The following is a 17,867-nucleotide window of genomic DNA, read 5'->3' as shown; positions in this document are numbered from 1 at the left end:
TACAGAGATTCCCACCTGTTTGATCCAATTTGCATGCCCGTTGTGCTTCTCTTCTCTTTTCCCACAAGTTCTTTCAAAATCTCAAGGTATTTTCTTGGTTAAATTTTTCACTTGTAATAGCACCATGTTCACTTTCAAGAGTCTTATGGAAATAATGCTGGTTCACTAGAAATTGTGAATTTTGCTGGAACTGTTTGATTCAGTTATCATATCACTTTATTTTCTCTGCAATAGTTACAACTCTTCGTTTCAGCTCTTCAACCACAACTGCAATGTCCTTGTTTTCCAGGTCATATCTTGTTGTCAGGTTAGCTCTGTTATTTTTTTTTAAGGTTTCCTTGCCTCAAATTCTTCACATTACGTAAATCCAATTGAATTTTCTTTATTTTTAAACTCCAGGTGGATTTTCCATTTTGGTTTTCCCTTCTTCATTGCTTTATTCTTTCCAATTTTCAAACCCAATTCTTCAGTAGTAACATACACTACTGCATACATTAGCTGGTTTGTTTGAACTAATATTTCTGTTGGACTAGTCTTGACAGCTTCATTCACATTCAATAATATTAATAGTATTTTTTTTTAAAAAAAACAACAACCCGATTGTTATTATATTTTCTTTATTTACTTGTAGTAAGCTCCCCAGAGTCACAGGCAATTGGCTGGCATTCAGTTAGATAAATAGAAGATGGATGGATGGATGGATGGATGGATGGATGGATGGATGGATGGATGGATGGATGGATATGTAGATAGATAGATAGATAGATAGATAGATAGATAGATAGATAGATAGATAGATAGATAGATAGATAGATAGATAGATAGATAGATAGATAGACAGACAGATAGATAGATAGATACAGTTATGGGTAAGTTAGCTCTGAGAAATAATTTCCCAATGTTTTTGAAACACCATAGATGTATGTGTTCTTAACTGTGGAAAAAGTAAGGCTAAGCAAAAACCCACTGTGTGTCAGATACTTGCCACCAATAATCCTGACTTACAGTTGGATATGTCTTTCGGACAATGAAAGGGCTTTCCCACCTCATAAAGAAAGTTAGAAAATGTTGCCTACATCTCAGGTCCCTCACAATTTGTGAAAGTAGATGTGTTTTTGCATCAGGTCCCTAGAACCCACACACCCCCATTCTAGCAAGGAATTATCTCCTCCATCTACTTTTCCACTTCCTGTTGCCTTCTTGAATTGTCAAATGTTTCTCTGAGCTAAGTAAAAGTCAGGAGAACATCGGCATCACCCTGAAGCACCTTCTGTCAGATACAAGAGCTCTGAAAGGATTTTTTTTTTACTAAAACATTTCTGCCCTACGATTAATGGGACTGACAGAGAGAAAGCCCTCTGCCAGTTCTGGTTTCAGAGCACCAACATTTTTCAGTTTTCAGGACAGGAGACGTAACAGATTGAGCGCCTGTTTCTCATCCCAGCTTCTGCCAACCTAGCAGTTCGAAAACACGTAAAAATGCAAGTAGAAAAATAGGGACCACCACGGTGGGAAGGTAACAGCGTTCCATGCGCCTTTGGTGTCTAGTCATGCCGGCCACATGACCACGGAGACGTCCTCGGACAAGCGCTGGCTCTTCGGCTTTGAAACGGAGATGAGCACCGGCCCCTAGAGTTGGAAACAACTAGCATGCATGTGCGGGGGAACCTTACCGTATTTAGGCTTCCCAAACAACTTAAGCTATCCAGATCTTTGCAGCTGGAGTATCATTGCCTTGCAACACCAGGCCAGTTGTTCATTATTTCAATTAGCACCACTGGATTTGTTTACTCAACTAATTCACTCTTACCAGCTCTTATGCTACCTAGAGGCAACTTCCAGACACTTCGACATGAGGGATATTAAGAAACTTGGTCCGAAATGAACTTTTCAGTCCAATAATGAACCAACTTTTTGCGGATTCAGTCATTCTCATTTTGGAAAATTCAAAAGTTAGAAGTTTTGAGTTCTTCCCCACCGCAAGGCAGAATTTGAACTGAAGAGAGTAAACACTTTCTGAAGGGAAAAGCTAAAAAATATCTTAAGAGAAAGTGAGCTCTGTAAACATACTGAATTCCAACTTTTGTCTAACCAGAGTCACGTCCATTTCTATTTTGTCTCAGTTTGTTTTCCTTCGTGTAGCTGATGATAAATATCAGGCAATTTTCCTGGCCTGTACTTGGGAAAAAGAGAGAAGACTGGGAGGTAGCCTCACTTTGATATTATCAGATTGCAAAATTTTGGGCAGGCTCTTCGCGAAGGTATCTAATAGCTTTGGAGGCCTTCCAGACACCAGTTTTAATGGAAATTGCTTTGTAGAACGACTCAAATCGGGCAGTACATTAATTGAATCAGCCAGTTTGGGGATCAGTCATATTTTCAGTCTTGGTAATCTTCTTCTGTTTGATTAGTTTTCACAGTGCTCAATAGTTTCCTATTGATGGCTACCTTATTTGTCTTTTACTTTGTGCATAATAGGGATGCGGTGGCTCAGTGGGTTAGGATGCTGAGCTTGTCGATCAGAAGGTTGGCAGTTTGGCGGGTCGAATCCCGAGCGCTGCGTAACAGAGTGAGCACCTGTTACTCGTCCAAGCTTCTGCCAACCTAGCAGTTCGAAAGCACGTAAAAAATGCAAGTAGAAAAATAGGGACCACTACGTTGGGAAGGTAACAGCGTTCCGTGCGCCTTTGGCATCTAGTCATGCCGGCCACACGACCACGGAGATGTCCTCGGACAAGCACTGGCTCTTCGGCTTTGAAACGGAGATGAGCACCGGCCCCTAGGGTCGGAAACGACTAGCACGCATGTGCGGGGGAACCTTTACCTTTACCTTTACCTTGTGCATAATACCAGGCTGATCAGGACTTTCTCAGAGAAATTCTGTGTTTCTCAGCAGATTTGTAGAGCATCACACCACATTATGCACACACACACACACACACACACACACACACACACACACACAAACACCATACTTAGTGTAATATCCCTATTTCTTTTCTAGATGTCTTTATGGGATGTTCTCTAGAGAAACTGCAGGATCTTGTTCCTAAAATTGGAGTGATGATTGTTTGACTCTGGTTCCTACAGAGCACAGCAAATTGTCTTGATTGGTCATCTTCTCTCTTACATATTCTATATAAAATTTACGATAATGGTTATAACAGTCAAATAATATGGGGCAGATCAAGTAGATTAAAGGAACTAACCACCAATGGACAAAAGTTGACCCAGCTTTTAAAAACTAGAGTACTGCACACATCTTTGCCAGTCCAGTTAGGTGCTGAATATAAATCAAATGCATTAGCTTTCCTTTTAAAAAAAATATATAAAAACCCTCTGTTATTAATGTATTAATAAATGAGGTTTCTGAAGCTGAGTGATTGAAGAAATGAGAATAAAGTAGGCAGAAGACAAATCTGCATACATAATCAAAGTAATTTTTTTTTGTTTTTATTTTAAATAAGAAGATGTGTCAATTGTTAGATATTTCTGATTTGGACAAAATAGCTTTCATGCTAACTTTGGAATATATTTAATTTACATAAAGTAACTGAAAACTACTTCTGGGACTGAATTTTATTTGAAAACTGGATGCAGGTTTTTTTTTTCTTTAATTGCATTGCAAGAATTAAATATTTTGCTTTAATGAGCATGTTTTCTTGCTCAAGTAAAGGCATAACTAGATAATTGGGCAGAGCCATTTCATGGATGAGGGAGAATGAAAAATTTCTATTTCTTTTCCTGGGTCCAGCCAAAATTCAATTGTTACTTTTCTGACATTTTAGGTCAGACATGTCAAACACAAGGCCCGGGGGCCAGATCCGGCCCGTGAAGTGGTTTCATGCGGCCCGCGAAGCCATCCTGGAAACAGTGAGGCAACGGCCCCCCACTGTCTTGGCCCTGGCCCAGAGACCCTCCTTCTGCCAGAGACCCTCAGATCTGTCCCACTCCTGCCCAGCCCCCCCTAGGCACCCTTGATGCGAACGATGTAGAGCTGGCCACGCCCACCCAGTAGGCCATACGCACTCTAGCCACGCCCACCCAGTAGGCCATGCCCACCCAGGCCACACCCACCCGGCCCCCTGAGGGCAACCGCAATGCTGATGCGGCCCTCAATGAAATTGAGTTTGACACCCCTGTTTTAGGTCATTCTCCATTTTTGCTTTCCACTAAGGGAAACAAAACATTGCCAGATCTAGAGTAACAAAACTTTCTCTCTATTCTGTAGTCAAGGTTAACTTACTAGACAATTCTCGAGGAATATCTCAAGAACATCTTTGAAATAAACAAAAATGGCTCAGAAATTTCACCTTTCCCCCTTACTATGAACATTATATCATTGTCTGTCTTCTATCCTATTGCCCTTGGCCATCAAAAATAATTATCAGCTTGTCCAAGTTTCTCTCCCGTTCCATCTTATCCTAAACAAAATCATTATTTTGCGTGTCTTTTCTTCTCTTTCTTAGGACTGGATAATCTTTCTTTTTAAGGCCTCTCTTAATAACGCTCTCATTCATGCCCTGTGGCCAAGGTCAATTCTTTTCTGAACAAGCATACACTAAATTAATTAATTCTGAATCCCATGAAGAAATGGCTCCATTTTCCTAACTAGAAAAGTTTGTGCTTTGATTGCACATATAGACTATTTCTCTGCTCATCCATCAAAGCTCAGGTCAAGGTTGCAAATGCATTTTTTTGCAATTTATTTCCTGTTGGTTGAGTTTTGGTTCCTTTAGTTTCATTTCTTGGCGTTATTGTGCATGAAGCACATACAGTATATTAGAAGGCTGAAGAGATAGCATTCTCTTTATTTTGTTCAGTTCTTACTTGAGATGCTGATTTTCAAGAAATGGTTTAACTTCAGTAGAGATCATCCTACGGGCTCCTTTCAAGAATATTGAAAGCTGCATTTCAAAGTATTTACACTAGGGCTTACATAAATAAATGTAAAAGTCAGTAGTTTCAAATGTCAGTCCACATGAGTGGTATCTTAAGTTTCACATGCAACACAATTTTTTTTGCATTAAATAGGTGCTTTTTAAATCAGATGTTAAGTGTTCAGTGTACAGTATATCCTGAGATCCTGAGAGATTCCAAGCGGCGCTGGGGTCTCCACCTGCCTCCATTGCTCACAGCTCGGCGGATGCCTTAGTGGAAGCCTGGGAAAGGGCAGCCACTGAGGCACTCGACCGGGTTGTACCCTTGCAGCCCCTGACCCGGCGCAGATCCCAGCGAGCTCCATGGTTCTCCGCGGAGCTCCGGGAGATGAAGCGTCGGAAACGGGGCCTAGAGAGCTGCTGGAGGTCCAGCCGATCTGAACCCGACCGATTGCGGTTAAGAACCTACATTAGGTCTTATCTCACTGCGATGAGGGAGGCGACGTGTAATTACTTCTCCACCCTCATCGCGTCCGCAGATAATCGCCCAGCCGCCTTGTTTAGGGTGACTCGCTCCCTTCTTAATCAGGAGGTGAGGGAGGATCCCTTGCAGGGTCGTGCCGAGGAGTTTGGTCAACATCTGTCGGATAAAATCGCTCGGATTCGGACCGGTTTGGACTCCAGCTGGGCAGAGTCTGACGATCAGGACACGGGCGGTCTTGTCAATGTTATCTGGGAGGAGTTTGATTCTGTGACCCCTGATGAAGTGGACAGGATTATGGGGAAGCTGAGTTCCACCACATGTTTATTGGACCCGTGCCCTTCTTGGCTGGTTTATGCAGCTAGGGAGAGGACACGAGGCTGGCTCCAGGCGGTTATATCTGCTTCTTTGAGTGAGGGTTATTTCCCCACCATCTTGAAGGAGGCGGTGGTGAGACCTCTCCTCAAGAAGCCTGCCCTGGACCCAGCTGTTTTGAACAACTTTCGTCCAGTCTCCAACCTTCGCTTTCTTGCGAAGGTTGTTGAGAGTGTGGTGGCGCATCAGCTCCCTCTGGTCCTGGATGAAGCGGATTATCTGGACCCTTACCAATCGGATTTCAGGCCCGGGCACAGCACGGAGACGACATTGGTCGCTCTGGTGAATGATCTCTGGAGGGCTCGGGATAGGGGGTATTCCTCTGTCCTAGTCCTATTAGACCTCTCGGCGGCTTTCGATACCATCGACCATGGTATCCTGCTGCAGCGTCTCAGGGGATTGGGAGTGGGAGGCACGGTTTTTCAGTGGTTCTCCTCCTATCTCCTGGGACGCTCGCAGTCGGTGTTGGCAGGGGGGCAGAGGTCGACCCCTAGGACTCTCGCTTGTGGAGTTCCTCAGGGGTCGGTCCTCTCGCCTCTCCTGTTCAACATCTATATGAAACCGCTGGGTGAGATCATTCGTGGTTTTGGAGTTGGGTATCATCAATATGCTGATGATACCCAACTTTTTATTTCAACCCCAAACCACCCCAGTGATGCCCTCGCTGTGATGTCCCGTTGCCTGGAGGCGGTTCGGGTCTGGATGGGGAGGAACAGACTTCAACTCAACCCTGACAAGACTGAGTGGCTGTACATTCCGGCTTCCCGAGACACCTGGGATGTTCCACCTCTTTCTATGGGGGGTGAGCTTTTACCCCCTGTGGATAGGGCTCGCAACTTGGGAGTCCTCCTAGATTCACGACTCACTTTGGAGGATCACATAGTGGCCGTGACTAGGGGGGCTTTTGCCCAGGTTCGCCTGGTGCGCCAGTTGCGGCCCTATCTGGACCGGGAGGCCTTGTGTACGGTCACTCATGCGCTCGTGACCTCTCGCCTAGACTACTGTAACGCTCTCTACATGGGACTTCCCTTGAAGACTACTCGGAGGCTCCAACTGGTACAGAATGCGGCCGCGAGAGTTGTCTTGGGAGTTTCCCGGTACTCCCATGTTACACCTTTGCTCCGTGAGCTGCATTGGTTACCAGTTGTCTTCCGGGTAAGGTTCAAGGTTTTGGTTATGATCTTTAAGTCCCTACATGGCATGGGTCCACGATACCTCGAGGACCACCTGCTGCCGGCGTCGACTCCCCTCCGCCCTGTGCGCGCCCACAGAGAGGGCCTCCTCAGGGTGCCTCCTGTCAAGGAATGTCGACTGGTGGCCCCCAGGGGGAGGGCCTTCTCTGTGGGTGCTCCGGCGTTATGGAACCAACTGCCGGTTGAGCTCCGGATGGCATCAGACCTCCGATCCTTCCGTCGCGGGTTGAAGACCCATTTATTTCAACTAGCGGGTCTGGCCTGATGGGGGTACTTGGGTTTTTTATAGGTTTGTTTTATTATTCTGGTTTTAACTTGGGCATTAATTTAATTATCTTTTAATGTTTGTACTGTTGTTTATATTTATGCCCTGTGAACCGCCCTGAGTCCCTTTGGGAGAAGGGCGGTATAAAAATCTCAATAAATCTTAAATCTTAAATCTTATATCTATGCCAGTTCAAGTATTTAGGGATATCAAAGTACACTTATTTATTTCCTGCCCATTCTTGTTTATTATAGCTAGAAATTTACTATTGATAATACTTATAATACTAGCAGGAAACATTTTAAAGGTACTCCTGTTTTGTGACTTGAATGGAAGGAAGGAAGGAAGGAAGGAAGGAAGGAAGGAAGGAAGGAAGGAAGGAAGGAAGGAAGGAAGGAATGATCTAAAACTAACAACGCTCCAAATGGAAATTTGCAAAACTAGTGGCCTGCATTGTTCATTCCAAGAATTTCAGCAGGTCCCATATCTTTTCATAGAATGGCTTAGTGGCATGGGCGAAAAGTATGGATACACGCGATTGTGTATCCTAAAAGACAGTGTAGTATTAATTGTGTAAATAGCATTGGCGTTATCACCTATTTTGCCTAATCCTTTAACCTATTTATTTTGTGAATTGATAAAAAGGTAAAGGTAAAGGTTCCCCCGCACATGCGTGCTAGTCGTTTCCGACTCAAGGGACCGGTGCTCATCTCCGTTTCAGAGCCGAAGAGCCAGCGCTTGTCCGAGGACGTCTCCGCGGTCATGTGGCCGGCATGACTAGAATCCAAAGGCGCACGGAACGCTGTTACCTTCCCACCGCAGTGGTCCCTATTTTTCTACTTTCATTTTTACGTGCTTTCGAACTGCTAGGTTGATACTCTCCTTCATTTTCTATGCTTTAGCTCAAGTAATACAAAATTATCTATCATCTGTCTTTCTGTCTCTCTCTCTCTCTGTGTATCTCTGTCTCCGTCCCTCTCTCTCTCTCTCTCTTATCTACAGTAGCTAGCTACCTATCTACTTATCCCTGCCATCAATCAAACAAAATGGCTAGACATCTTCCTTTAAATAGTAGGCAGTCATTCCTGTTAAATAGTAAAAGAATAGGGGGGGGGGGAGATGTTTTATCAGGATCACAGCAGGATTGACTGGTTCCCTTGCCATTAAAGACTCCATTTATGCTTTGCGTCTTTTGTGACATATGCCAAGAATAACAGAAACATTTCAGCATTTTTAGAAATATTGCAGCTCCATAATGTCAGCAGTAAAGCTCTCCATAAAACTAGGGAATGGTAAACTATTCCCAGTTCTGCAGAACAGACTAATTTGCAAATGTGACTGTTAATAGAAACTTAGTGTTAGAACTTGAAATTAAAGATTCCAGTGTTTCTTGAAGCCTCTGTGGATTAACTTTTAGGAGTGCTTATGGAGTTTATGTCCGCAGTGCAAGTTTCTGCCTTAATTTAGAAGCCGTGCCAAACTGCACTTTTACCCACTGCCAGATGGATGATTTCACAGGGCCTTTTGTGTATTTTATTCCTCATTGTACACAAGGATACTTGGTATAAGGAAAATGTAACGAAAGATGAAGTTGCCACTCCACTTGTCAAACGGTCTGGTTGTTGTCTCCTTTCTGAACCATTACAATATTAATGAACCTGATGTTAGACTAGGAGAATATTAATGAACTATTAGTAGTGCAGTAGATGAACTATTGACTTAATGCAGGAGCTTGTGGGGACAACAGCCTTTTAAGGTAGGCATCAAAAGTTGTAGCTCATTTGGGCTTCAGTGACAACATTTGTTCTTTGGGAAGACCTGCTTCAAAAAAAACATTTTTCTAAATATATTGGCTTTCCCCAAGAGTTTTTCAGCTAGTTAACAGAATAACAGAGTTGGAAGGGGCTTTGGAGATCTTTTAGTCCAACCCCCTGCTCAAACAGGAGAGCCTATACCATTTCAGACAAGTGGCTGTCCAGTTTCTCTTAAAAACTTCCAGTGTTGGAGCATTCACAACTTCTGGAGTCAGGTTGTTCCACTGGTTAATTGTTCTAACTGTCAGGAAGTTTCTCCTTAGTTCTAGGTTGCTTCTCTCCTTGATTAGTTTCCATCTATTGCTTCTTGTCCTACCTTCAGGTGCTTTGGAGACTAGCTTGACCCCCTCTTCTTTGGGGCAGCCCCTGAGATGTTGGAACAGTGCTAGCGTTGGTATTGCTTATAACTATGGCTTTGTTTTAATCTCTGTATTAGAATTTTTTGGCCTGGTTTTTGAAAATGACAAAGAACTGGCATGGCTTGCACTGTAAAAGGTGATTTGCCATGCTATGTTCATAGCTCTTTTAGAGAAGATTCTTCTTCATATGCTGCTAAGTTAGGCTTCAGCAACAGTCCTTCAATGGAAGGAGAGCTAATGAAGGTTGAATAAATGGTGCTTCAACTACTGCGGCAACATCATCTTGCAAATATTGTGGATATCAGCCTGATCTTCCTCCACCTTCTTTCTGCTTATCTACCTTTTTTGTTATTGAGATGATGAGACCCAGGACTGAGAATCCAGCACAGTAAGAAAATGATGTAAGGCAAAAGAATGGACACTACTTTAAAGAGTAGAACTTGCTTAAAATACGCCAAGAAACTTGAATTCGATTAGAACCAGGACAAATAAATGATATCTTGCTTAATGGGAGTTTATTGGTTAGTGCATGAGCCAGAAGGATGAAATCTCCAGTGACAAAATGAGTGGATATGAAAATTTTACTCTTAATTCATCACCTTTTAATTCCTCACCTGCAGCTTATATTACGTCAGGCTCACTGAAATGACTTATTTCAGTAAAATGTATGTGGCGAAGCTTGTGCCTCTTGTTTTGTGGAAGTAGAAAATTTAATTGTGCCTTTTCTGTAACAAAAGAAATCCTGTTAATTTGAAGCAGCCATAATTCAGGATCTGCATTCCAGTCCTAATCCTGATGGCACTGAAAGGCTGGAGGAGTTTTGTTGCAGTAATTATAGTTGATAGATTTCCAGGAAACCTGTGTTTGGGCAGGTGAGACGGGATTAATTACTGTGAAGTTTTTCCGATGTTGTTATATCATGAGAAAGATGAACGAGTGGCAAAGATGAACAGAAAGGAAAGCTATTTCTGGTGTTTTTGATCCGATCCATCTACTCCACCTGATTCTCAGGATGGCTTATAATACAGAAAAAGAAACACAATTAGGAAGTAAGAAGGGAGAAGAAAAAATGAACATATGTAGTGTTTATTTAACAAATGCATTTATTTACTGATTTAATGAGTTAATGAGATGAATCCAGCTTTAGTAGCCACCAAAGAAGAAGGAATAAATATCAATATAAGGGAAGAAAATTAATCTTTCAAAGGTGCAGGATGAAGGTGAACTCCTACTGGCGTTCCATGGCAATTATATATTTCGTTGAGCAGAGGCTGGCATGGTAAGAATGCATAACAATTTCCCGTCTTAAGTTCGGCTGTTTAATTCGTGCCGATCTTTCACATTCATTGGAGATCTGCCTCTTTGCTAATGTTGTAGGACATGAGATAGGAGATGATAGAAAAGGGTGAGACGGTTTGGTCTCCCATTCTGACAGCTTTTCTGCCCATCTGTGTATTACCCCAAGATGTTGGTTTGCTCTAATTGTATGCAATTAGTGAACAATAATTACCAAGGTGACTTCATGATGAAAACACCGCCTAGCATCTTGCAAAGAGAGAGAGAGAGAGAGAGAGAGAGAGAGAGAGAGAGAGAGAGAGAGAGAGAGAGAGAGAGAGAGAGAGAGAGAGAGAGAGAGAGAGAGAGAGAGAGAGAGAGAGAAGAATGTACAGATATCGGAATGCATTTCACATTGGTGTTCATAGAGACAAGAAGAGAGAGCGTACTTTTGTAAATGCTGCTTTGGTAGAGTATGTCTTTTTTTGTATTTCTCTGAGGCATTTTCCAAGTATCCCTCCCTTGTTCTTTATTAAACGTGGCTGTAAATGGAAGCAGGACTCTAACAAAGGTGTCAATTGGTGGCTGGTGTGCCAGAGGAGGAGGGAGGGGGGGAGGAGAAGAGAAAGAACAGGAGGAAGAGGAGAAGAGAAAGAAGAGGAAGGGGCAGGGGGAAGAGGAGTAAGAAAGGAAGAGGAGGAAGAAGAAGAAGAGGAAGAGGAGGAAGAGAAAAGAATGAGAAGGAGGAGAAAGGACGATACATCTGGTTACAAAGGATGGGAACATAGGCTTAGTGACATAATCATGCACCTGATTTGTCATGTCATAGGGCTGAGAGTCCTTGACAAACATCTAAGACTCTGGATATACAAGAGACCTTATTGATTCTTTCTAAATCAAAAGAGAAACACATAACCCAGGGGTGGCTTCATTAGTCTGAAAATAGTAAACAGAATAATATGAAAAGAACTGCAGAAACAAGAGGAAGTACTTAGAGACTCGAGTGAATTTGTAAACTTATAAAAGACAAGGCCCAGAATATCGACTGGGCCTTTATTAACTGCTGGGGAAAGACCATTCAAAAAATGAGCAAGTCGAGTGGATGCAAAATCCGAATTCAGTAATAGATATGCAACTGTGGGAATTTCAATGAAACAACATTCAGTGTACTCCAAAGGTTATACTTAGTATAAAATGTTTTAATCATCAATATATTGCTCAACTCCTGATTGCTAAAATGGACAGTTCATTCTCTAAAAATTGCTGGAAGTAGAATGAACAAGTTAGGGTCATTCTTTCATACTGAATTCCAATAATAATAATAATAATAATAATAATAATAATAATAATAATAATAATAATAATAATAATAATAATAATAATGATAATAATAATAATAATAATAATAATAATAATAATAATAATAATAATAATAATAATAATAATAATAATAATAATAATAATAATAATAATAATAATGGAACTTGGAGGTCATCTAGTCCAACCCCGTATACCATTTCAGACAAATGGCTACCCAATCTCTTCTTAAAGAGCCTTGGTGGAGCAGTGGGCTAATGCCTCCTTAGGTAACACCAGCTGCCTGCCATTAGTGCAGGTTCGAGTCCCACCAGGCTCAAGGTTGACTCAGCCTTCCATCCTTCCCAGGTAGGTAAAATGAGGACCCAGATTGTTGGGGGCAATTAAGCTGACTTTGTAATAATGCCGCTGGGGGTGTGTGTGAAAGCCCTAATAAGCAGGCATATACATAGAATGAAGGCTACTGCTAAGCTTGTAAGCTGCTCTGAGTCTTCGGAGAATGGCGGGATATAAATGGAATTAAAATAAAAATAAAAATAAAAGACTTCCAGTTTTGGAGCATTCACAGCTTCTGGAGGCAGGTTGTTCCACTAATTAATTGTTCTAACTGTCAGGAAGTTTCTCCTTAGTTCTACGTTGCTTCTCTCTTTGGTTAGTTTCCATCCATTGTTTCTTGTCTTGCCTTCAGGTAGTCTTTAGTATTTTTATTAAACTTCATTAAACCATCTAACTGTTCAAGGTACACTGAATTTGCTTTGAATAGGTTCACTAATGCAAGAATATTGTATGCTTTTTGCTGGAAAGACTGTTTGACCCCTACTAAATTAAGTTGTAGGGGTATAATTCTATGTCTAAAATAATTTCCTATCTTAAAAGTAAATATGACTTGGAATTCAACTTACACTAAACTAAGAATGGAAACCTTTCTTAGACTACAAGTTAATACATACATTTGTACCACATCAAAAAATTGTCTTTCTCCATGCACAGAGTACATATTTCAATTTTATGGGATGTTTAAATCTCAATAATATGGGCTGAATTTACTGTTCTTATCATACCATGCAGTTAGTTATAGTGTGCTGACTACAAGTGTGGATATTCATGCTTATCGTAGAGCTTAATAGCAATTTTCAGTCTCTACAATGATAAAATATATTCAGTGATTCATCCTTAACTAATGATATAGTGGAAAAATTATAATTTCCATCTCATTTGAAATCCTTTGCTGTGCTTTACTTTTTATATTCTACTTTCCTTTTTGATGTTTATATATCTTCTTTAAATTGCCTAATAATAAAGTACCAAAAGAAAACCTAGCCCCACGCAGCTGCGGAGATTAAATCTCCAAATCACTCAGTTATATACAACAGGAGATCCTACCTCAGGCATAGGAAACCTGTGGACACCTTTTCCATAGCTAACCCTGATCTCTTTTCTCTCTCTCTCTCTCTCTCTCTCTCTCTCTCTCTCTCTCTCTCTCTCTCTCTCTCTCTCTCTCTCTCTCTCTCTCTCTCTCTCTCTCTCTCTCTCTCTCTCTCTCTCTCTCTCTCTCTTTCCAGTCTGATCTTTTTTGACCATAATTACTTAAAAGTGCTGGTACACTTGCCTACTTCTTTGGTCCAGGAAATCTAGCAAAACTACAGCGAGTTTGGCTCTAGTGGTGAAGGTCCCAGGCTAGAAAGTGAGGGATCATGAGTTCTAGTCCCACCTTATGTGCAAAAGCCAGTCCCTCTCTCTCGGTGAAATTCACTTCACAGGGCTGTTGTTGTGGAGGAAATAGGAGGAGGAAGGGGTTTGGGTTCATTGGTATGAATTATTTGTAAAAAAAATAATAATAAAGGCAGGATACAAATAAATAAATAAAAAGAGTGCAACGCACAGTTTTGCTGTTGTGGGGATATGTGTGTTGGGTATGTTCACTGCTTTTGAGTTATTTGTAAAAAAATAATAAAAGCGGGATACAAATAAAAATAAACAAGTAATAAACAAACGAAACTATATTTTGCAGCAGGCTTGTCACATTAAACCAACACATACACAAACATCTATACACAAAGGTAAAAAGTAAGGTAAAGGTTCCCCCGCACATGCGTGCTAGTCGTTTCCGACTCTAGGGGCTGGTGCTCATCTCCGTTTCAAAGCCGAAGAGCCAGCGCTTCTCCGAGGACGTCTCCGTGGTCATGTGGCCGGCATGACTAGACGCCAAAGGCACACGGAACGCTGTTACCTTCCCACCGGAGTGGTCCCTCTTTTTCTACTTGCATTTTTACATGCTTTCGAACTGCTAGGTTGGCAGAAGCTGGGACGAGTAACAGGCGCTCACTCTGCTACGCGGCTCTCGGGATTCAACCCGCCAAACTGCCAACCTTCTGATCGACAAGCTCAGCGTCCTAACCCACTGAGCCACCGCGTCCCTACAAAGACAGGATACAAATAAATAAATAAAAAGAGTGCAATGCACAGTTTTGCTGTTGTGGGGATATGTGTGTTGGATATGTTCACTGCTTTTGAGTTATTTGTAAAAAATAATAAAAGCGGGATACAAATAAAAATAAACAAGTAATAAACGAACGAAACTATATTTTGCAGCAGGCTTGTCACGTTAAACCAACACATACACAAACATCTATTCACAAAGACAATGTGTCACATAGGAGAACTTGAAAAATTATCTTCATTGAGGTAGACCCTTGCCATCTTCCCTTCCCAAATGGTTGAGTGCAGCCTCTGATCACTACAATTTTCTCGTGGTTGCCCTGTCTTCTTGCCCAACAAGAAGACAGGAAAACATTTCTTTTAATTAGAAAAAAAATGGGGGGGATCAAATGAAAACGAGTGGAATTATTGATTATAGGAGTTTTGATATTTTCTTCCTGCAGAAAACCAGAAACCTTTTTTTTAATCAGCCCATAAAATCAACGTCTCTTCCCTCCTTCCAATAATTCTTCGATTCCTCTTGCATTTCAGAACATTTCAGGACCTTTCCAAGCAAATGGATGTCTCTTATGGGACAGTCAGAGACTCAGCCGTTTACGAGTACTTCAGAGCGAAAGGCACCAACCCTTTAGAGCAAGACAGCACTTTTGCTGAGCTGTGGAAGTCCATTAGTAAGAACAACGGAGCGGATAACTGTGTAGCAAACCCTTCCGAAGGTATAAGGAAGGTAAGATGCATGCAGGATTTGGTCTTTGATGTTTTCGTCAAGAATGATACAAACCCCTTTGATTCTGTGCAAAAAAAGAAGTCAAGAGATTAATTATTGGAGTAGAGATTGATCTTAATCATTATAGTTATTGTTAAATATATTTGCCACCTGTCTCACCATGGGGTTACTCTAGATCAGTGGTTCCCAAACTTTTCTGTACCCCATACCACTAGAACGCTTCTGATATATTCTTAGATTCACAGCTCTCCTTAGAAGATCATATAGGAGCTGTGACTAGAGGGGCCTTCGCCCAGGTTCGTCTGGTGCGCCAGTTGCGACCCTATCTCGACCTGGATGCCTTGCGTACAGTCACTCATGCACTTGTGACCTCTCGTTTAGACTACTGCAATGCTCTCTACATGGGGCTGCCCTTGAGGACCACTCAGAAGCTTCAGCTGGTACAGAGTGCAGCTGCGCGGGTTCTGTTGGGGGTCTCCCGATACTCCCATGTTACACCTCTGCTCCGTGAGCTGCATTGGCTTCCAGTTGCCTTCCGGGTGAGATTCAAGGTGCTGGTGATGACATATAAAGCCCTACATGGCATGGGTCCGGATTACCTACGGGAGCATCTACTGCCGCGTCAACCTCCCTCCGTCCTGTACGTTCCCACAGAGAGGGCCTCCTCAGGGTACCACCGGTCAGAGAATGTCGACTGGTGACCCCCAGGGGGAGAGCGTTCTCGGTGGGCGCACCAGTCCTTTGGAACCGCTTACCGGCTGAACTCCGGATGGCCCCCAACCTTCGCTCCTTCCGGCGTGATCTAAAAACTTATCTATTCGAACAAGCCGGCCTGGTCTGATGGGTTTGGGGTTATAACACCGTTTTTAACTAATTTACTGCATCAGGCACAATCATTTAATTTTAAATCTTATATTCTGTATTCTTATTTTTATTGCCCTGTACACCGCCCTGAGTCCTTCTGGAGAAGGGCGGTATATAAATCAAATAAATAAATAAATAAATATTCTTGCACCCCTTACAAAAGTTCAAAACGAATCATGCATATACACTATAATTTTGAAACTTCTAAACCCAAGGTTTTTTTTTTTGCACTCCCTGGAATATCGTCTCGCACCCCTGGTTGGGAACCCCGGCTCTAGATGGCTCACAAAAATAAAAAATAAAAATAAAAATAAAGAAATAAAAAGGAAATTTAAACAAAGCAAAAGTAAAACAATAGAACAATAAAGCAAAGGAAAAGAAAACAAAGAAAATACATCAATATGACTAGGAAAAAAATGGGGGTTGGAGTCTGCTGTCAAACTAGCAGCCATAATAATAATAATAATAATAATAATAATAATAATAATAATAATAATAATAATAATAATAATAATAATAATAATAATAATAATAATAATTGCAGTAATCTAAATCAGGGCAACAATTGTTTTCTCAAGCTTTGGACCATTTATTACAAGATTTTTTTAAGAAAAAAACAACAACCCACGGAGATAAAATAATAGATTTTTTTTTTTTGAGACTTTACCCAACCTTATGGTTGGCAGCATGCTGTACCATTTCCAGAGATTTATCCAAGCATGTATCATGGTCAGTAGCTTGCCTGTTATAGTAATGGTTGCAAATAAAAATCAATTTATGTTAGGAAGGTTAGAAAAAGAAATATGCACCAAGAAATTTTGAGGGTTTTTTTTCCCCCTCTCTTCCTTTGCAACTCTTGGGCCTTTTGCATGAATGAAAACATTCGGATTGCATTTTGACACATTGTGATCAGAAGGAAAGTCCTGGGACTTGTTTACTTGATCAATTAGGTTGTCAATCAAACAGGAAGGCAGGGCTGGGAATGCCAGACAGTGTGGAAATGGGATAGTGGAAATGAGAATTTCCACCTAGCCTCACAAAGAAGAACAAAATTTTCAGTGACAGACAATCTGGGCAATTGTGTACATGTGGATTTGCAGTTACAGCAGAAAGATGAAAGGTGTGAGCTGATTGCAGAAAATGTAGAAATTCTACAATTGAGTGCAGGTGATCCACAATCATCCTTTCCGAAGCCCCTGTCTTTCACCTTAAACTCCTATTAAGTGTTGGTGCTTCTTGCACATGTACATGTAGCAAATTTTAATATATCTATCTGCACTCTGCAAAGTGCTGCAGTATACAGTAAAAAAAAATAAATCTGAAAAACCTGCTGCCTATAAATTTAGAATTCCTTTGTTCTGTATACCAAGAGTTCATAGCAGAAATGTCTTTCTACTTCTGTTTTGTTTTGTTGTTGTTGTTTGTCTTCCCTCTCTCTCTGGATAATTAGAATTGGGAAGAATGCTTAGAGAAAAATGAACGGAGAGCCAAATTTATGCACAACATAACACATACCAGTTATTGGATAGATTTTGAGAGGGGAGGGAGTCAGACAGTCCGTGGTGTTCTGCCACTTTCCCCAAAAATTCCTTGTTTCCAAGTGTACTTCAACAGCTGTATCAATCTCATATTACATTTGGGAAAAAATGTGACTTTTTTTTTAAAAAAAAGCAAGATTGCGGGCTCTCATCTCTTGCTACCCATTTTAACTTACTCTTACAATGCTTCCCTGTATTGTAGCTGTCTCTGGGATGCAAAAGCAGATTTCTGCTTAACCTTTGTGCACACTTGAAAACAATCTTTCTAATGTATGAAGAGCTGATAACAAAATTCTGATTCTGTCCATCTTTTTTTTCCCCCAGTCTTAAATTCCATCAA

The 17,867-nt window shown here is 41.3% G+C and overlaps 1 protein-coding gene across 1 annotated transcript in view; it reads left to right on the top strand.

Moving 5' to 3' along the window:
- The window catches only part of GRID1 (glutamate ionotropic receptor delta type subunit 1), a gene marked incomplete at its 5' end in the record, with an annotated part of 689,879 nt that overhangs the window by 650,747 nt on the left and 21,265 nt on the right, over window positions 1-17,867 (top strand). The window contains one exon of the mRNA XM_081328616.1: window positions 14,930-15,125. Coding sequence (XP_081184742.1) covers window positions 14,930-15,125 — 196 coding nt within the window. The remainder of the gene's footprint in view (window positions 1-14,929; window positions 15,126-17,867) is intronic.

The sequence above is a fragment of the Vipera berus genome (assembly GCF_964194415.1).
Source record: "Vipera berus genome assembly, chromosome: 5".
NCBI lineage: Eukaryota > Metazoa > Chordata > Lepidosauria > Squamata > Viperidae > Vipera > Vipera berus.
This window is presented reverse-complemented; position numbering and strand designations above follow the sequence as displayed.